This window comes from Podarcis pityusensis, assembly GCF_964106645.2.
Source record: "Podarcis pityusensis genome assembly, chromosome: 10".
NCBI lineage: Eukaryota > Metazoa > Chordata > Lepidosauria > Squamata > Lacertidae > Podarcis > Podarcis pityusensis.
The window spans coordinates 14866607-14888512 of record NC_138035.1 but is presented as its reverse complement, the minus strand read 5'-3'; the positions used below and the strand labels follow the sequence as shown (position 1 = coordinate 14888512).

The window sequence follows — 21906 nt, the reverse complement described above, 5'->3', positions numbered from 1 at the left end:
GGGGGTGGTTTGATGACAAAAAGTCCTGTGTTTCTCTGTAGCATCTGAGAACCTTAAGAGTGTTGAATTCTTCCTGGAAACAGTAGATGTTTTGGACTGGATTATCACTTGTCTTTTGATGGTGTAATCACAAAGACTAAGACCACCGTTCTCGTAGATCTCCTGCTCTGGGATCGTGCCAAGGTCCCACAGAGATTCCCAATTGGACTTGAAGAAGATTATCAACAGGGCAGAAACTAACTCAAAGCATATTCTGCAGGACCTTGGACAAAAACTAACTAGCTCAGATGTTGCTCCAGCAAAGGTGAAAAGTTGAGTCAAGCCCTCAAGTGCTGCTGCAATTCCTTTTTCCGTCCCTGGCCTTGTCTCCCAGATAATCAGTTAAGGAAGGAATTATTCAAATGACCGACGACACCAGAGAGTAAATAACCCCACTGTATATCTAAGAAAGTGAAACATGGAAATAAAAAGGGTAGTAAAAACCATTGGATAATCTCTCATGGACAATTTCATAAAATTGAAAAATCTTAACCAATTAAATGAGCATTCAGTTATCACACTTTAAATTGATTCATCCATCAAATGTTGCTTTATAAGTGTCAGATCTGATTGAAAAGGATATCTTTAGCCTGCAGTTGAGGGATTAATTATGCTTTTTCGGCATATAATGAAAAGGAACAGATGCTATTCTCAGATTGGGAATGGAAATCCTTTTCTCCCCAAAAAAGTTTAACCAATCACCTCTAAAAATTTTTACTCCCACGCATACATCTAAGTAGTGCTCTCACACTTTTAAAACATTGAGTCCCAGCTATTGCCTTGACCCATTCCACAATTGGGAGGCGATATCAGATAGGTAGAGGAGGAGTGAGAGAGCTGGAAAAGAGCAACGGATTGCCAATCCAGTTGGGCCAGAAGTAAGTGCATGATCCAAAATTTGCAGGGGTTAAGAGGGAGATAAATTGAAATTGCAGAGCTTTAAAAAATTAAAAAATAAAGTGCGAGATTGGCTTCACTACTATCAAATAATGGAGGCATACAATTTGGACAAGAAAATTGGCTTCCAGGTGGAAAAATCAAAACTGGAAACAGAACTGTTAGATCCTAAAGTTAAGAATTTGTCAAGAATGTATAACTTGCTGTTGAAATGGAATACTCAAGATGAAATAGTGAAATCTGTTATGATTAAATGGGCACAAGATGTTGGACATAACATTATGATGGCTGACTGGGAACAGTTATGGACCACAGGTATGAAGTTCACGGCATGTAATGCCTTAAGAGAGAATATTATGAAAATGATATACAGGTGGTACATGACCCCAGTCAAGCTTGCAAAAATTTATCATTTGCCCGATAATAAATGTTGGAAATACAAAGAAACTGAAGGTACATTCTTTCACCTCTGGTGGACGTGCCCAAGGATTAAGGCTTTCTGGGAGATGATCTATAATGAAATGAAAAAGGTATTTAAATAAACCTTTCTGAAGAAACCAGAGGCCTTTCTCCTGGGCATTGTCGGCCAATTGGTGCCAAAGAAGGATAGAATTTTCTTTATGTATGCCACAACAGCAGCAAGAATACTCATTGCAAAGTACTGGAAGACACAAGATCTACCCACCCTGGAAGAATGGCAGATGAAGGTGATGGACTATATGGAACTGGCGGAAATGACTGGCAGAATCCGAGACCAGGGAGAAGAGTCGGTGGAAGAAGATTGGAAGAAATTTAAAGACTATCTACAGAAATACTGTAAAATTAATGAATGTTAGAATGATGTTGGATATGAAGCTAAGGGGTTTTTAGCAGCAATGTTACAAGGAGTATGTAGAAATGGACTGTTAACAGATGAGAATATACAGTTATTATATATTAAGACAAAGGTCTAAGATAAAAACAAAGAGGGAAAGGATTTGCTGAGTTAACTTATTGAACTGGAATACAAAAAAGGGGAGGTGTGAGGAGGTCAGGGAAACAAGTGAATGAAAGACAAGATATGGAAAGATTGATTTGTTTTTAATTGTTTTTTACTTTTTTTGTATGTTGTATTCACTTTTTTCTTTTTTATTCCTTTTTTCTTTTTTCTATCTTTTTCTTATTAATACTATTGTAATTTCTTTTTTTTATTTTTGAAATTTTAATAAATATCTTAAAAAACAAAATTTGCAGGGGTTAATATCTATGACAGCAGCAGAGGAGAAAGAACACCAGGCACAGAGGCATAATATCAGGGATAGGTTGGAGGCAAGAGTGTATTTCTCAGTGTTTTTAATTGACATTCATTGGCAGACAAGGGGCATTAGCCAGCTGCGTTTGGTTTCCATAGGTACATCTGTTCATCTAGTCTTCCTCCTTTGAACATTATGGAGAACGTATGCAATCATTTGGGGAAGCAACTGTGGAATTTCCCCTGCAACTCCCCCCTTCCCCAAAAAGTAGCTAACCTTGGTCAGAGATAGCACTGGTCTTTCACAAAACAACATCATGAATCATATGGCCATAGGATAGCAATGTTAGACTCCTAAGTCAAACATCTTGGCCTGCACTTATAATGGGTTCATTAGAATTGTGGTGGTGAAATGTCTCACTGGTCCTGCTTTGGGGTTGGCCATTGTGAGAAACAGGATGCTGATGGGCTAGGCAGGGCTGTTCCTGGAGATGGCGAGCCCCACTCTGTCCTAACACCTCTGGTCCAAGCAGAAACAGCTGATTATAACCCCTCGGTTGATCTCTGCTCTCTTTTCACAGCTCCGACGCGTGGAACAATTCCCTCCTGATGAACCTCACCAAAAGCAGGTCGTTCTCCGCCTCCTATGCAATGTCTGCTGCAAACCATCTGAATTCCAAGCGGCCAAGTCGGCAAGGTTGGTTGGCTCTTGGGCATATAGATGCACTGTGAGGTTATGGGTGGTCTCTGAAGTGTGCTGTGTTCAAAATCACTAAGTGGGGAACAGCCGAGGTTGTGTTTCTTACCTATCTTCACTATATTTGCACCTGTAGCACAGACTGCACTTTGAATTGAGCCATAGGTGGAAGACCAGAAGTATTAGCTGTAATTGCTGACTTACTCCCCTGCAAGCCAGGAATTCAAACAAATAGCCAGCACGTGTAGACACAAAGTCAGAAAAGCTAAAGCACAGAATGAACTCAGGCTTGCTAGAGAGGTTAAAAGCAACAAAAAAGGCTTTTATGGGTATGTTCGTAGCAAAAGGAAGAACAAAGAAACAGTGGGGTCACTCAGAGGAGAAGATGGTGAAATGCAAACAGGGGACACAGAAAGGGCTGAACTCCTCAATGCCTTCTTTGCCTCAGTCTTCTCCGATAAAGAAAACAATGCCCGACCTGAAGAATTTGAAGCAAATGATTCAGCAAAGGAAACACAGCCCAGAATAACTAAGGAGATAGTACAAGAATACTTGGCTAGTTTAGATGTATTCAAGTCTCCAGGGCCAGATGAACTGCATCCAAGAGTATTAAAAGAACTGGCAGATGTGATCTCAGAACCACTGGCAGTCATCTTTGAGAATTCCTGGAGAACAGGCGAAGTCCCGGCAGACTGGAGGAGGGCAAATGTTGTCCCTATTTTCAAAAAGGGGAAAAGAGAGGACCCAAATAATTACCGCCCAGTCAGTCTGACATCAATACCAGGGAAGATTCTGGAGCAGATCATTAAGCAAACAGTCTGTGAGCACCTAGAAAGGAATGCTGTGATCATCAATAGTCAGCATGGATTTCTGAAAAATAAGTCATGTCAGACTAACCTGATCTCGTTTTTTGACAGAATTACAAGCCTGGTAGATGAAGGGAAAACAGTGGATGTAGCCTACCTTGATTTCAGCAAGGCATTTGACAAGGTGCCCCATGATATTCTTGTAAAGAAGCTGGTAAAATGTGGTCTTGACTATGCTACCACTCAGTGGATTTGTAACTGGCTGACTGACCGAACCCAAAGGGTGCTCATCAATGGTTCCTCTTCATCCTGGAGAAGAGTGACTAGTGGGGTGCCACAGGGTTCTGTCTTGGGCCCGGTCTTATTCAACATCTTTATCAACGACTTGGATGATGGACTCAAGGGCATCCTGATCAAATTTGCAGATGACACCAAACTGGGAGGGGTGGCTAACACCCCAGAGGACAGGATCACACTTCAAAACAACCTTGACAGATTAGAGAACTGGGCCAAAACAAACAAGATGAATTTTAACAGGGAGAAATGTAAAGTCTTGCACTTGGGCAAAAAAAATGAGAGGCACAAATACAAGATGGGGGACACCTGGCTTGAGAGCAGTACATGTGAAAAGGATCTAGGAGTCTTGGTTGACCACAAACTTGACATGAGCCAACAGTGTGACGCGGCAGCTAAAAAAGCTAATGCAATTCTGGGCTGCATCAATAGGAGTATAGCATCTGGATCAAGGGAAGTAATAGTGCCACTGTATTCTGCTCTGGTCAGACCTCGCCTGGAGTACTGTGTCCACTTCTGGGCACCACAGTTCAAGAAGGACACTGACAAACTGGAACATGTCCAGAGGAGGGCAACCAAAATGGTCAAAGGCCTGGAAAGGATGCCTTATGAGGAACGGCTAAGGGAGCTGGGCATGTTTAGCCTGGAGAAGAGGAGGTTAAGGGGTGATATGATAGCCATGTTCAAATATAGAAAAGGATGTCACATAGAGGAGGGAGAAAGGTTGTTTTCTGCTGCTCCAGAGAAGCGGACACGGAGCAGTGGATCCAAACTACAAGAAAGAAGATTCCACCTAAACATTAGGAAGAACTTCCTGACAGTAAGAGCTGTTTGACAGTGGAATTTGCTGCCAAGGAGTGTGGTGGAGTCTCCTTCTTTGGAGGTCTTTAAGCAGAGGCTTGACAACCATATGTCAGGAGTGCTCTGATGGTGCTTCCTGCTTGGCAGGGGGTTGGACTCGATGGCCCTTGTGGTCTCTTCCAACTCTATGATTCTATGATTCTATGATTCTAAGCTGAGTGGCAAAGAGCTCTTTCGCATCCTATGTTAAAGACAGTAGCTTGTTGGTAGAGCATCTGCTTTCCATGCAGAAGGTTCCAGGTTCTATCTCTGACATCTCCAGAATAGGGCTGGGAATGCCCCCTGCCTGAAACCCTGGGAAGATGCTACCAGTCAGTGTAGTCAATTCTGAGCCAGATGAACCCAATGGTCTGGCTCCCTATGGTCCCCAGCATGAACTGCAAGAGGGGCTTAACAGAGACCTTCCATTCTTTTGGATCTCATGAGCAATGCAGCAGACAAGCATCTCTCTGCATTTTTGTTTTAAATTTAAGACAAAGGAAGCCTCTAGATTTCATCAGAGCAGCAGCAGGCTGGGAAGAAGGGAGGGAAGAGCAGGGGAAAAAACCCTCTCTCTCCAGTGCATTTGTGTGTTTAAAAAACCAGCAATACCTTTTGGAAATGCAGCCAATGCAAGAGTGATTTTGATCTGAAAAATGCCCTGCAGGGAAGGTTTAAACACCTCCTACCTGCCCCCAGCTTCTCAAATTTGAGAGGGGAGCTCCCCCTAAAGATTCACGACAAGTTTTAAAAATGTTTTGCGCATTTTGTCTAGTTTGTTACGTTTAGACATCACCCTTTCCCAAAGAAGCCCAAGACAACCACACGTAGTTCACTTTGTTCTAAAATCAATTTAGGGGGAAATCCATCCAATAAGCATTAGATGATCACCAGGGCTAGCTGGCTAAATTAGTCCTATTTGGGCCTATTTGCTAGCTAATGCAGTTCCCATTTTGAGCTCATCCTACTAGCATATGGAGTATTTAAAGCTGTGATTGGAACTTCTGCCCTGTCCTGGCTAGCATCTTGTGCATTGTAAGAACTTCCAATGAAATCTCTGTCAGAGAAGCTTTGGTCTGCCTGAAGCAAGTGGGACCTGGGAGAGACCAGGGTTCAAATCCCTGCTCAGCCATGAAGATCACGGGGTGACCTAGGGCCAGTCACAGTCTCTCAGCCTTACCTACCTCGCAGAAGGTCCTTTACCTTTTAGGGAGCGGGTGGCCCTGTGGTTTAAACCACTGAGCCTCTTGGGCTTGCTGATCAGGAGGTCGGCAGTTCAAATCCGTGCAATGGGATGAGCTTCTGTTGTTCTGCCCCAGCTCCTGCAAACCTAGCAGTTTGAAAGCATGCCAGTGCAAGTAGATAGATAGGTACCACTGCAGCGGGAAGGTAAACGGTGTTTCTGGGAGCTCTGGTTTCTGTCATGGTGTTCCGTTGCACCAGAAGTGGTTTAGTCATGCTGGCCACATGACCCGGAAAGCTGTCTGTGGACAAACGCCGGCTCCCTTGGCTTGAAAAGTGAGATGAGTGCCGCAACCCCATAGTCACCTTTGACTGGACTTAACCGTCTAGGGTTCCTTTACCTTTTACCTTTTACACCTCAGAGTTGCTGTGAGGATAAAATGGGGAGGAGGAGCACCAACCATGCTTGAGCTCCTTGGAGGAAAGATAGAATATAAATGCTTTAAATGCACACCCCTTTATTTTTTTGTCATTCTTCCTCCTATTAGGTATCCCGCCAAATATTTCGCCTCTTACCTCCCCAAGCCATTCGCCCATCCATGGCACTCCAGCCAGCAGCCCCATCAGCAAGACCTCCAGCGAACAATTCCCCGAGTCGACGGTCACTGCCACTAAGCAAACGCTGAAGCCCCATAGGGTCTTGGGTTGTACCCAGAGCGCTCCTAACCTTTCGGAGCCTGTCGTGGCCACGCCTGTCATTTGCAGCAGGTAAGATGCTACTCTGACACTTGTTGGAACCATCTTTCATTTCCCTCTCCCCACCCTCGTCCTCAAGGCTCTGTTCTGCACAACGCAATCGTATTATCCATAACCCAATATGTGTGTGTTTCGGTGGGGCGGGAGAAGCATGGCTATGATAAATTTGCCCGTTTCCACTGTACCGAAGGGGACCGTGGCTCAGCTTGCGTGCGCAAGGTCCTGGGGTTCCTGGATTGTCCCTCACCTTCCACTTGCCCCCTAAAGTATTTGAAGAGTTGAGCTAAGGCTGTATGCATTGCTTCGGCTCATCCCAGCTGCATCAGGTTCCTCAGACAATATCAAGTCCCTTTGGCCGTCACCAGGCGGACTTGCCTTTCTGTTGCGTCCTATATTTTGACTTCTTGGAACTAGATCCATGGCAACATCCAAAAAAGAAAACAAAGGGTTCCAAGAAACAGGCTGTTTTGGTCTTGCTTAAAAGCTCAGTGGCAATAGGTTGTGTTTGCTTAATGCTATTATGTAACACTCCTAACTGTGTCCAGGTTTGAGTTTTCGCTTTTTAAAAATTGCACTTTTTTAAACTTCCACCTGTGAAAGTTGTGTGGTGTTCCAGCAGGCTCGTTTGTCACTGCGTCCTCCGGTCTCTCTCCATTGTGTTATTCTGGTGGGAAAGAAAGTCAGAAGGGTGATATTTTAAGCCATGCCAAGCAGCCAGCATACATGAGTTTATATTATCTTGACTGCAACGGCATTGTCTTGTTTAAAATATCAACAATTCTCACATATTATATGCATTATAATAATAATTTATTATTTATACCCCACCCATCTGGCTGAGTTTCCCCAGCCACTCTGGGTGGCTCCCAATTGAGTGTTAAAAACAATACAGCATTAAATATTAAAAACTTCCCTAAACAGGGCTGCCTTCAGATGAAATAAGATAGCTGCTTATTTCCTTCACATCTGATGGGAGGGTGTTCCACAGGGCGGGCGCCACTACCGAGAAGGCCCTCTGCCTGGTTCTCTGCAACCTCACTTCTCGCAATGAGGGAACCTCCAGAAGGCCCTCGGTGCTGGATCTCAGTGTCCGGGCTGAACAATGGGGGTGGAGACGCTCCTTCAGGTATACAGGCCGTTTATGGCTTTAAAGGTCAGCACCAACACTTTGAATTGAATTCTATGTTTGAGAACATAAGAATATCTTGCTGGGTCCCATCTAGTCCAGCATCCTGTTCTCACAGTGGCCAACCCGATGCCTGTGGGAAACTGGCAAGCATAAGAGCTCTTTCCCCTCCCGTGGTTTCCAGCATCTGGGATTTGGAAACATTATTGTCTCCAGCCGTAGATGCAGAGCATAGCCATCGTGGCTAGTAGCCATTGATAGTCCTCTCCTCGGCGAATCTGTCCAATCCATTTTGAAAGATAGATGGCCATCTGTCATGGATACTTGAGTTGAGATTCCTGCATTGCAAGGGGGGTTGGACTAGATGGCCCTCGGGTTCCCTTCCAATTTTACAATCCCATGAAGACCAGCTAAGGTCATGGCAATCACTGCCTCCTATGAGAGTGAGTTCCATAGTTTTAACCCTGTGTAGTGTGGTGAAGTGCTTTCTTTTAGCTGCCCTGAATCTCCCAATGTTCAGCTGCATTGGATACAGTTAAACCTCGGTTCCTGAATGCCTCCATTTTGGAATGTTTCAGCTCCCAAACGCCGAAAACCCGGAAGTAACTGCTTCGGTTTTCGAACAATTTTTGGAAGCCGAACAGCTTCTGAGCCACGTTTTTCATTTTTTCCCCATTGCCTTTCAACCAGCCCATTGATCCTAAGTTTTCAAACTTTTTGGAAGCCAAACGGTCTTCTGGAATGGATTAAGTTTGAAAACCGAGGTTCCACTGTATAACATTATGCACATATATGATCCAGGCTTCCTAAAGGAACTAGCGCAGAAAAAGATAGCCTACAACAATTTATGTAACAGTATTAAAATAACTATGCATTAACATTTATAGTTATGCTATAGAAATATAGTTATGCATGGGACCTTATATGTGTTATACATATTTTTTGCATATAATTATTTGGGCGTTAAAAAAAATAAAAATGCACAAGCAGCTCAGACATAAATGGGTGCTCAGTGCAAGAGTTTGATGCAGGTGAACGTCAATAGACTGGTTCCCTTGTATGAATCCGCTTAAAACGGATTCCTCTTCCATTCCTATTTCACGCACCCAGCTCTCCGCATACAGGGCACAGTCCTTTGCAAGCTGTGCGAAGCAGGAAACTGCTACGTATTTTCACCCCTCTAGTTTTACACTATGTCTGTCCTTTGACCTGTGCTCTAGCTGCGGCAGACCGTATAACCCAGCAGACCCCGCCGAAGGATCTCTGAGCAGACGGGAAGGCGGAACGCACACCCTGAACAGAACAGGTGGGCAAGTTGTGTCTGAAGCTAAGAGGGAAAAAGAAAAAAACTTTGTTTGGAGCAGAATCACTAAAATTGACAATTTATTGCCACCTATGTTTATTTTTATCCAATCATTTGTCACTTGTGTTCCAAGACAGAATATATTAGGTTAATGGGCAAATTTAGGCCACAACTTTATTGGTTACAGAATATGAGTGGTATTGGCTTAGCCATTGGAATAGAACCAACTATATCTGACTCCTGCCTGCCATGCAGGTAGTCTCATAAGGATCAACTACCAATAGGGGGAGCCCTGTTGATTTACATCAACTAGAGCTCCACCAGGGTCCCCAGTGAGGTCATGTCATGGCCCTAGCCCATACGCGGGCTTCGGACAGGACCCACATCCCTGGATCCCTTTAACGGAATACCCTTAAAATGGAGGGGCAAGTGATGACCACACCTCCCCCCCCCGACCAGATTTTACCAATGCCGAACCACCACTCAAGCCAAAGGCTTGCTGCACACACAGCGTATGTGTGTTTTGTGTGTATACACAGTGGATGCTTGGGTTGCGAACATGAACCGTGCAGGATGCTCCTTCGCAACCCGCAGCGTTCGCAACCCGCGTCTGCGCAGACGCTGGTTGTGATTCTGAGCTTCTGCGCATGCACAAAGTGCAATTTAGCGCCTCTGTGCATGCGCGGCCGCCGAAACCCAGAAGTAACCCTTTCCGGTACTTCCGGGTTTCAGTGGTCCGCAACCCCAAAAAACGCAGCCTGAAACGGCTGTAACCCGAGGTATGACTGAATATATATATCAGCAAATATTAGTAAAACAAATTAGAGTGGGTCTCATTCATATATGTAGATAGTAATTTTAAATTGCTGCAACTTCTCCTGGGACCTTATCCCAGAACTACAATTCCCAGAGTTTTTTGTGTATTTTTTTTTTAAAAAAAAAACATTCCCTTTTCCTAGGGCACTCTGGGAATTGTAGCTGTGTGAGGGAAATAGGGATCTCCTAACAATTCTCTGCACCTTTAACAAACTCCACTTCCCAGGATTCTCTGGGGGAAGCCCCAGCTGTTTAAAGCGGCCTGATGCAGCTCTAAATGCACGGTACAGAAGGAGCCCCTGTCTGTCTCTCTGTCTGCCCTGAGCGAATTTGGAGATTGGCAGAGAGAGCCACACAGGAGCGTAGGAAGCAGCTTTTGACAGCTCAGAGGAGCTGTTTCCGTTACCAGCTTGATCCCTGACAGCAACTAACAGGCAGCTGGGCTTGCATTTTCAGAGGACCCAGCACAAGCCACCTCCGACTATGAAACAAACAACAGCGACAGCAGCGACATCTTGCAGAATGACGACGAGACAGAGTGCTCCAAGGAACGGGAGCGCGTGGGGTCCATCTGCAGGACGTACGCGCCAGAAACGATCATACTGCATACTCTGTTGCCGCCTGAGGTATCACATTCACTTTTCTGCCTGTGTGTTTCTAGCATGCCTGTTGCGGGGGGGGGGGGGAGGCACTGCCTCAAGGTTTGCAAAAGTAAATAAATAATAATTTCCCATTTGGATCACATCTCTGTGGCTGAGCCACACTAAAGGTTTCGCACTCAATCCATAACATCTCCTCTTAAGGTGTGGAGTGTGGAGCCCCAGGCACAGGAAACAGACGCAGCCATCAAGACCCCCACCAAGCCAGTGGCCCTTTGAACTGCGATGACACCTCCTGCTCATCTGGTTGAAGGACAGGCACTTCTAGGTTTAATGTGGCTGGAATGTAGCTTTTGGTGTACAAAGGTGGGAGTCTGTTGCTCCGCCTACTTTCTCCTCTGGCCCTGCCCGCTGTTGACATGGTCTCCCCCCCAAAAAAAAGTTGCCCATGAGGGATTGTGGCCCGTAGGCCGAGAAAGGCCCCCACATCCCTCCTTCAAGAGAAGCTTGGGCAGCAGGTGTCCTCTGAGAGCCACTATCTGTCAGAGTTAAAGGTAAAGGACACCTGGATGGTTAAGTCCAGTCAAAGGTGATTATGGGATTGCGGCACTCATCTCGCTTTTAGGCCAAGGGAGCCAGCATTTGTCCACAGACAGCTTTCCGGGTCATGTGGCCAACATAACTAAACCGCTTCTGCTGCAATGGAACACTGTGACAGAAACCAGAGTGGAAACACCGTTTACCTTCCCGCCACAGCGGTACCTATTTATCTACTTGCACTGGTGTGCTTTCGAACTGCTAGGGTGGCAGGAACAGGGACAGAGCAACAGGAGCTCATACCTTTGCGGGGATTCAAACCGCCAACCTTCTGATCGGCAAGCCCCAGGTGAATCAGTGGCCTGAACCAACTGGTGTATATTTTCAGGGCTGGTCCGGGTACTTTCTTGTCAATGTTTCTGCTAATCCGCGCTCGCAACTGCCTCATTGGGAAGAGCTGCTGTGATTGCTAGGCCTGCACGCTTTTGGTTCCTTTGAATAAGGAGTTAACTTCACGGACACCAAATGCTTCATTACTTACTCCTGACTCTGGCTCCTGACAGAGTGGAGAAACTGACAAGGGGGCCCCTTCTCCCAATCTCAGCACCCAAAAGGAGGCAGTCTTTGGGGCCTGAGCCATTGAGGGCTTTAAACACTAAGAGAAGCACCTTGAGTTGTGCCCCAAAACAAACTGGCAACCATTGCAGATTGAAGCTCAACATTATTCCATGAGTGCTTATTATTTCTTACTATCTTCCCCTATATTTCCAACATTCAGGCTGTGAGTGCCATTGCTAATGTTGCCCTATGCAAAAGAGGGTGGCGACAGCACACTCAAGGAAATCCAAAAGTTTGTAGATGTGCAAAAAAATAGTTAGGGTGGAGGAACACTAAGCATGGGAGACTCCCTCCCCTAAAGAAAACCCAGTCGGTTAAAGACTGAGTATGTTCAATGGCCATGGAATGCTGATTTTGTTAGGGGTGGTGGTAGGGAGATGGAAAACCATGGGGAAGAGGGGGAAAGGACTAGGAAGTCTGGAATCCTGTACAGAAACTCCCCACACTGCAATGTTCTGTTGCAAGCCGCCCCTACGGGTGTGTATAAACTCTTATTATCGCCATCCCATATCTCATTGTACTTAGCTAGAGAGAGTCAAACTACGCTCTAAAGAGATGAGAACTCCCATGCAGCTTTCTATTTTTGATGGCACAGATGAAGAACTCCAAAACAGCAAAATCCATTAAAAAAAAAATTTAAGTAAAAATCAAACGTATCGCGCAAACCAAGAAAAACATTAGGAGATGGAGAGCGAAATGGAGCAGAGCTGCTGCGAATGATTGTGCAACAAGGTGCAGATGTGGCCTAAATTAAGCTCTTAAAGATCCACATTTGGCTCATAACTAATAGCCCCCCAAGGGGTGATACAAAAGAGTCCAAGCTGAAGATTTGAAGAGAATTCCTCACTGCCAAGGGCCCGCCCTTCAAGCCAGTTTGAGTTCTTTTTTAAAAAAAAGCAAGTAACTTTCCCTCATTAGATGCTAGCTGGTAACTTTCACTTCCAGCTCAGTTAGCCCTGTAGACCAGGGTGAGGATCTGTTTGCAGAAAGCGTAGAGTTGCAAGCATCTACACAAGAGTGGAAACCTGTGCCCATCTAGATATTGCTGGACTACATCTCCCATCATCCTTGACTTTGGCCATGCTGGCTGTGACAGATGTCATGGACTGGTTCGGCACAGAGTTGCCCAGCAGGCACTATCTGGGAGGCACTGGCTGGACCCCCCCAAAGGAACAAGGCTCACAGCCAGGGGATTGGTGGTGGGATGACAGTGAGTGGTCAGAGGGAGAAGACTGGGATAGAGGGGGTGTCGGAAACAGTAGAAGTAACAGGGTTTAGTGAGAAGGGAGCGTCTGTGGCAGAGAGAAGTTTAGAAGCAGGAGAGGAGAGAAGCCAAGAGGCAGGGATGAGTAAGGGAGGTGAAAAGTCACAGGGGTCTCCCCCTTCTGCTGCAACAATTTCCCCTTCAGCCCTGGTCTCCCAGGACCAGGAGAGGCATGAAGTGGGAGAAGCAAAGGCAAGCATACCAGCATAGTCTCAGATTGCTTGGGAAGGACCTTGAAGAAGAGGGGACCTAGGCAGCTGTGGGAAGGAAGGGATTTTAGTCTCTGCAAGACCTATCAAAGAGAGTTGCTGTGGTCATTAGGCCTGACATGCTGTGCAGATTGTTTTTCTAATAAGCAGTTAACTTGTGTGATTTACTGCGGGCTCGTTTCTGACAGCTGGTGGGAGTTGGAGCCAAGCAGCTTGTGGAAGGCTACAGGCTTCCTCACTTCCTCACCTGAAAATTTCACTCAGTTGTGGAGAAACTCTTCCCCTCCAGGGAATATTCTGGTGAAGCAAACTTTGACCCCAACCTCTGTGGGTCGACTTTGACAAGTGGGCAGGGCTGTCCAGCTATCAAGTCAGCCGACTCCATCATAAGGAACCTGCCCAGCTCTCAAAGTTTGCCCCCTGTGGCAATGGGCGAATAAAGTTCTGGTCCGCCAGGTCAAAAAGTCCCTGTCCCCCCGTCCCTCTTGATCCCAGCCAACCTGGGATTGATATGCATCAGTAATAATGGCACAGTGTGTATATTTAGAGAGGGGCTTAGTAACCCATGTTTTTTGGTAACCTTCAGAGCATGCGTTGTTTCTTGATACAGGACAAGCCTATTCTTGCCCCAGAGCCTCTAATAATGGACAATTTGGATCCTCTTATGGAGCAGCTAAACAATTGGAATTTCCCAATCTTCGATTTGGTAGAGAAGATAGGCAAGAAATGTGGTCGGATCCTCAGTCAGGTAAGGAAGTGTGCATTGCAGACTTGGGCTGGGGCCTCACCTTGGGTAAAGTGTGTTCCTGGTAAGGGGAAAGTACAAGAACTTTGATCCACAGCTCTTTACATGCACAGAGCTCCCATACACACAACAAAGTCACCTGCTTGAGTTTAGGGAATTATTGTTGCTCAAAGAGAATTAGGTCCCACCGTACCAAGTTGAAATCCTGAAAGGCGAGGACAAATGTCTTTATAACTATGGTTGCTATTTAGGAAGAGTAGTGGGGGTAATTCCCCTCTCCTTTATTGCAAACCACGTGATATTATTTCTTGCACTGCATCTACTTTCTGACCAATTTGCAGACCCTGCCCAATGGAAGGAAACCCATGGCCCTTCAAATGTTGCTGGACTGCAACTCCTGTCACCCCAGAATATTCCTGATGCCAGCTGGGTCTCATGGGAGTTGGCATTCAGGGATATCTGGAGGACCACATACTTCCAGCTTTGTTCAGCACCTTCTCTGCTTGGCGCTAACCATGGTTTACTCAAAAACCAGTTCACTAACCGTGTTTACAGACTGTGGTTTGGAGCTGTGTCAGGACAGATGCTAAGTTAACCTTGGTTAGTATCAAAATAAGGAAAGGAGATGGAACGTACATGCCAGAGGAAGGGCGAGGTGCTAACCATGGTTTGGAGATTGGGAAGCATAATATCTGCACTTGGCCCGAATGCGTGAGATCAGACCAGGCTTTTGAAATGGATGCATCCGTTTATTTAAAGCCTAGAGAATTAATATTTGTGCTTCCTGATGCAAGAAAAAATTAAACGCCTTGTGATGGTGCATAGCAAAGGACCTCTGGGGTTTGGAGTGATTCATTCTTAGCTTTCTGCAATTTGCACTGCCTTCCTGATTTAAACCTAGTGAGAGGGAGAAAGAAATTAGCGAAATGAATTACCGATGTGTGCCACATAGCCTGAAATTTATGAAATGGAATAAAGAAGAGTTGACATATCCCCCACCCCCTGGGGGAAGCATATGCCTTTGGAAAGCAGAACCAATGGATCTCCTTGAAGAATATTTGAGAAGCCATCTACGTACATTAAGAGGGATGTTAAAATGGTCTAGATTTCTCTCTCTCTTTTTAGAAGTAAGCTAAAAGCATCCATCTGTGGTGCAATAGAAAGCACTCAAACACAGCACCAGCAAATCACAAAATGCAACAGACAATAATCCATGCAAAGGGGTTGGGGGGAGACTCTGGACTCAGAATGGAAGAGCAAACCCTTTCTAATCTGCACTGCAGTTCAGTAGCAAGCTGTGTAGATGGGTAATGCCTTAATTTATGACTTCCGTTTGCTTAACGGCAACCCCTGTCGGGATAAATCAGGTTTTGCTTGGAAAGGAGGAGCTGGAATTGAAGGCTGCAATTAAGGGAGAGAAAGACCAGATCTGGTTTAAAATTAAAGCTACCTTCCCCTTGCTACTTTGGTCAAAGGATTGAAAAACAATGTATTGGGCAGGGGGTCAGATTCTAGGAAAACCAGTTGGGATGCGGCTCCAGGAGGTTATAGCTGCAAATGAGAATTTGGGAGGTGTTTCACGACCAGGCCTGCTAAATAAGAGCTATTAACTTCTTTGCGCACAAAGAAAATTAAGCAACTGAGGAAGGTGTTGGAAAGCGTTGCCTTCCGGTCATTTGGTGAGAGGGTCTATTAAAGTTTTCTGGGAGCAGCTGTAATGCTGAGAGCAGAAGCCCTACTCATTTCAACACATTATCAGTAGCATTGCAGTACTTATTTTTGTTGCTATTAATGGATCGTTATTATGTTCAATAGTAGCAAAACATAAGAACACAATAGGAGCACTGCAGGACCAGGCCAAAGGGGCATCTAGGCCACAATCACATCATACAATTCCACAGCTTGAATCATAGAATTGTAGAGTTAGAAGGATCATCTAGTCCAATCCCCTGAAACGCAGGAATCCAGCTAAAGCAACCATGACAGATGGCCATTGAGGAAGCAAGTGTCTCCAAGGCTCCATCTGCACCATGCATTTAAAACACTTTAAGCCAAGCTTCCTCAACCTTGGTCCTCCAGATGTTTTTGGCCTACAACTCCCATGATCCCTAGCTAGCAAGACCCAGTGGACAGGGATGATGGGAACTGTAGTCTGAAAACATCTGGAGGGCCAAGTTTGAGGAAGCCTGCTTTAAACCACCATGGCTTCCCCCAAAGAGAAGGAAGTTGTGGTTCCTTAAGGGTCCTGAGAGTTGTTAGGAGACCATCCCTTTCTCTTCTCAGAGTGGTTCAACCATCAGTCCAGGAAGCTGGATGGTCAGATCATGTGGGAATGTACAGGGAGGCAGGAGAAGATATATTCTTTTTTAATATCCTTCCTAACTTACACTAGCAAGTTCTATAATTTAGCCGAGTTTTAACATTCCCGTTTAAGCGCACAGCAGGTAGCTGGTTGCAAGCTTGTTTAAGCTTCTCACTATAGATTCCTGGTAAGAGCCATTATTTCCCTCTTAAAAGAATAAACATGCCACAATCTTATTTAAGATATATAAAAGTAGTTTACTCACAGTACCATCAGTTCACAGATGGATCCCTGAAGGCAGACTTAGTTACAGATACATACATGTGAGTCTATCCCATAAGAAGATAGTCTCTTTGTCCTCTGTTGGCTGAAAGCCAACAAGGCATCTCTGGCTAAAAAGCTACTGGTCCAACGACGAAGTCCAAAAGAGGGAAGGAGTGGCTGCGTGCTTTGTGCTTTTGTTACCTGCACAGGTAAGGTCACGCCCACCTCTAGTCACATGCAAAGGAAGTATGGCCCAGCCAGGAGGAAACAGGAAGTTTTCGACTGGCTGGTCCAAACATCCCCTTGCATGTCCACTCTAGGAAAACAAGGAATATTGTACTTGTCTGCTACTTCACATCCCTCAGTTCGTAGGGAACTGTGCCACTGTAACTCTGTCTGGGGAACAGGGGTCTCCTAAGAACTCTGAGCACCCTTAAGTGCAACACCCAGAATTCTTTGGGCGAAGCCATGGCTGCTTCAACTTGTTGGGATCATATGGGTACAGGGAGGAAGTGATGGCCTCCGACTTGGGTGGCTTTAAAAGAGGAATGGACAAATTTATGGAGGAGAAGGCTTATCAAATGGGTACTAGCTATGACAGCTATGCTCTTCTTCCATGGATGAAAGCAGTAATGCTTCTGAATGCCAGTTGCTGGAAGCTGCAGGAGCGGGGAAGAGGGCTCCTGTGCTTGACTCCTGCTTGGCCATTGTGAAAATAGGATGTCGGACTGGGTGGGCCATTATTAATAATAATAATAATAATAATAATAATAATAATAATAATAATTTATTTATCCCCCGCCCATCTGGCTGGGTTTCCCCAGCCACTCTGGGCGGCTTCCAACAGAATATTAAAATACAATAACCTATTAAACATTAAAAGCTTCCCTAAACAAGGCTGCCTTCAGATGTCTTCTAAAAGTCTGGTAGTTGTTTTTCTCTTTGACATCTGGTGGGAGGGCGTTCCACAGGGCAGGTGCCACTACCGAGAAGGCCCTCTGTCTGGCTCCCTGTAACTTGGCTTCTCGCAGCGAGGGAACTGCCAGAAGGCCCTCGGCACTGGACCTCAGCATCCGGGCAGAACGATGGGGGTGGAGATGCTCCTTCAGGTATACTGGGCCGAGGCCATTTAGGGCTTTAAAGGTCAGCACCAACACTTTGAATTGTGCTCGGAAACGTACCGGCCCTACCGGCTGGGGTTGGTGAAATCCAACAGCATCTGGCAGGTCGCAACTTCCTCACGCCTGCCTCACAGGATTGTGAGTTAGATTGTAGAGATGAGGTTAAAAATGAAACTCTTGAAATGGCTAGAGTCCAAAACAGAGGAAGTGGCTTGCAGGCTATGATGGAAAGCATTCCATAGAGGCCTTTGGAGTTGTTGTAGGAGGCCATATTCTGTGTTGTGGAGCTGTGTGGATTTTTCCATACCAAGCCCTGTGTTTTGCTCTGTTTTTCCAGGTGTCCTACAGGCTCTTTGAGGATATGGGGCTATTTGAAACCTTCAAAATTCCCATCAGAGAGTTTATGAACTACTTCCATGCTTTGGAGTGTGGATACCGAGAGATACCTTGTAAGTATGACAGCAAGAGTGCAATACTCGCTGATTCCTGTTTTTTCCGTAATTAACCTTCTTTCAAGGCTGAGAGTGCCTAAGGCACAGCACAACCCCCCAAAATTAAATAATTTGAATCCAGAGCACGTCCGATAAAAAGGCCACAGAAACCTATAAAACTCAGCTAAGTCCTGCTTAGAGTAGACCCACTGATATTTCTGTTAGTCGTGCCCATTAACTTCAGTGAATCTGCTTTGAACAGTGTTGTGTACAGCCCCAAATCCATAATGCACACAGTAAAACTTCCACAGTGCGGTTTACATGTCTACTCAGAAGCAAGTCCCATTGAGTTCACTGGACTTGCAGAGATGTAAGGTGGCAGTGATTTCCATTCTGTCTTCTTGTTGCTGCATTATTCATCTCGCCACCCACTATGGCCAGAACTAACCTAATTAAATACGTAATGAATTTCACAGTGCATTTTCATTGGAAGGGACATGTTTAAAAAATGCATCTATTCCGCAGACCTGGGGTCTCCCACCCATTCTCATGCACAAGGCTTTCTAAATTATACAGAATAATGAATGAAACTTCACTTTACGATTGGGGATCAGGGTTAATGGTGTGGTAGCCCATTTGTAGACAATACCGAAGTAGAGTACAAACCAAAACAGATCAGAAACAATAGCAGATGTCATTCTGCCTGCCCTTAACCACTGCCCACTCAATTCTACCATCTTTTCATGTATTGCTGAAATGAGCAGTGGTGTATAACTCACTTTGAGACAGGGAAGATTAGACACCAAGAGGACAATAAATTTAGAAATGAATGGGTTAACTTTATAGAATGTATGAAGGAGCATTGTGAACGTTGAAAAACGTTAGCAGGTTTGGATTGGCACTTGTAATATAATTTGATAAAGGGTATTGAAAAAGGAGGTTTAATAGATTGGGTAAAAGTATTTAGTCACAGAAAAGAGAAGAGACAGTTATTGGAAACCAGGGAGAGGAGTGGGGGGAAGTCCGGGGGTCGGAAGAACCCCTATAAAGATATTGAATTTGTTATTGATTAATGCAAATAATACTGTGTGTGTGTGTGTGTGTGTGTGTGTGTGTGTGTGTGACTTTGAGAAGGTTGGAAACACCTGTAATTTTATCATAGCAAATGAATATGCCTATCCACCTTCAGCATTTTCCTTAGCTCAGCAGTTGACCTTAGTTCCTGCAAGAGATTTGAGCCACGAGCAGGGAATTGATTCTCTCTGTCCAACAGATGGTGCTGTTGACCCCCCGCAGCAGAAGTAATCTGCCTCTGTCTTAACAGATCACAACAGGATCCATGCCACTGATGTTCTCCACGCTGTTTGGTACCTTTCAACACAGCCTATACCAGGACTCTCAACTGTGATTAATGACCATGGGTCAGCAAGCGATTCAGGTAATTCTATTAGCGTGCGATTTTGGGTAGCCCTTAAGCTGGTTTCTTGGCCCAGTGTCTATTTCTGCAGGAAATTGGACGTGTTTATCAGATGCGTGTAGAAGAAGCACATAGAAGAGGCTTGTGTTGGCCACTAACTTGGATGGCATTAATAGAGAACTAAACAAATTTCATTTTTCATTTCACTTTCAATTTGTATACCGCCTTTCTGTATTGCTATACACAAGGCGATTTACAAGCTGAAGAAACAACAAAAAAGACAGCAAAGATTGCACAACTAATGACAATCTGACAAAATTCATAATAAAAACATAACTTTAAACAACTTATAGCAAGTAAAGCAAGTAAAGCAATTTTCAATAATCCATTAGAATATGATAGTAAACAGTAAAATTAAATATCAGCAAATAATAATTAAACACTTTCACTTAAGAATTACAATAAAGAATTACTAAACTATAATCGATAAAAGTAACGACAATGCATAAAATACCACAATACATACAAAACCATGTAGGATCAAATTGAGAAACAAGGACACACAACTTATAAAATTATCTTTTAAAATATCCCTGAACTCATGGAGGATAAGTTTATCAGAGGCTACTAGTTCTGCCTCCCTAGTCACTTCTTGTGTAATGGAATAACCAGACAAGACAGCAGCATATCGAGTTTTGGGTTCAAATAGGCCACAACTTTATTGGCTACAGATGGGAAGGGTTTGGCATAGGCATTGGGTGAAGCCATTTAATTACCCCCAGCCCATCTGCTGGAGGTGTATCTAAGGGTAAACCACACCATAGGGGGGCTATGACCTATATAAAATAAGGGTATCCCCCAAGGGGTTTCCGCTGGAGTTCTATGGCCCTAGCCTCCGTCTGGGCATTGGACAGAAGCAACTCCTCATGGAGCCCTTTAACGGGATATCTTTAACCAGGGAGGGTCAGGCAGAGGCTACAACCTCCTCTCAAACCAAGACTAAGGCCTACCCAGTGCATAACCACCAACTGAGCCAACCAAGGCTTTCAACCACCCAACCTCTCATGCCCCCAACCAACCCCTTATGCCCTCAAAAACCGAGGAGGAGTGATGCGCCGGTCTCAATTTATTCCCTTGGGGGGGACCCAAGCGATGTCTGCGTTTGCAGGTGCCCAGAGTTCTCAGTTGCTGGTGCTGCTTTTTGGGTGTGGGTACTGAAGTAGTAGATTTGCAGCTGTGATATATATATATATTTAGGATACAGTGGTATAGAATTTAAAAAAACAAAAACAAATGAGCAATGGATACGAAACTGATCCAGGTTAAGCATGGCAACTGGGCACAAAACCGAACCGGGTTGTCCCTGTTCTTCACAACAAACTCAGCAAATGTCCTGGTTTTCTCCTCAGATTCAGATAGCGGGATCACTCACGGCCACCTGGGCTACGTCTTGTCGAAAACATATGCACCAACAGACGATGGCCATGGATGCTTGGCGGGCAACATCCCTGCCCTCGAACTGATGGCCCTTTATGTAGCCGCTGCCATGCACGATTATGATCACCCGGGGAGAACCAACGCCTTCTTGGTTGCCACCAGCGCTCCTCAGGTAAGGATGGCTGAGATCGACCTTGACTTGGGTCCATAGAATTGACGCTTTGACAGAATTCTCATAAGAGTGAATCTCAAGTCACCACTGAGCCCTTGTACAACAAGCCACAGCTTGTCCACACATGTCATAGCCAGTCAGTGCTGGTTCAGACAAGCTGAAACCAGTTCTATCATGCAACACACTCCGGTTTAGGATACATTTTTAAAAGAAAAACCTGATTAACTTCTCAGATACTTTTTAATTGAATTACTTTTTTAAAAAATGCCTCAAGTAACATTATTGCTTGGTTTCTTATTTATTCTCATATTTTGCAACACCCATTTATCCTAAATAGAACCCAGTAAGGCAGACATGTATGCACAATTTTTTTAATGTGATCTCATTGAGATCCCAAGATGAAATTTTGCAGGGAGCTCTTGGTAATATGAAATCATCAATATAATTTTTTGGGGATTTTTTTTAATCATAATGGTTTTTTAAAATCACTTTATAACATTTTGTAGCTTAACTTTAAAATTTAAAATTTAAAGTAAGTCCATCATGTGCCATATTGCATTAAAGCAGGGGTCGGCAAACGTTTCCGCCAGTGCGCCAGATCGCCCATGCTCACGCGTGCACCCGTGTGCATGCACACACTCCCGCTGCTCTTTGCCCGCTGGCTTTTGGAGCCATGCTGGGGGAGGGGGAGGCGTCTGCAGCTTCCTATTGGCTGCAGGAGCTTCCTGCAGCCAATAGGAAGACGTGGCTGCATCCCGAAAGTCAGTCCCCACACGGAGCTAAACTGGTGCGCCACGCCGGTT

The 21906-nt window shown here is 45.0% G+C and overlaps 1 protein-coding gene across 2 annotated transcripts in view; it reads left to right on the top strand.

Moving 5' to 3' along the window:
• PDE3A (phosphodiesterase 3A) overlaps window positions 1-21906 on the top strand; it is a 275812-nt gene that overhangs the window by 235894 nt on the left and 18012 nt on the right. For both annotated transcript variants that reach the window (XM_081022701.1, XM_081022700.1), the window contains 8 exons: window positions 2749-2864; window positions 6535-6754; window positions 9089-9174; window positions 10444-10613; window positions 13825-13962; window positions 17984-18095; window positions 19402-19515; window positions 20904-21103. In XM_081022701.1, coding sequence (XP_080878827.1) covers window positions 2749-2864; window positions 6535-6754; window positions 9089-9174; window positions 10444-10613; window positions 13825-13962; window positions 17984-18095; window positions 19402-19515; window positions 20904-21103 — 1156 coding nt within the window. The remainder of the gene's footprint in view (window positions 1-2748; window positions 2865-6534; window positions 6755-9088; window positions 9175-10443; window positions 10614-13824; window positions 13963-17983; window positions 18096-19401; window positions 19516-20903; window positions 21104-21906) is intronic.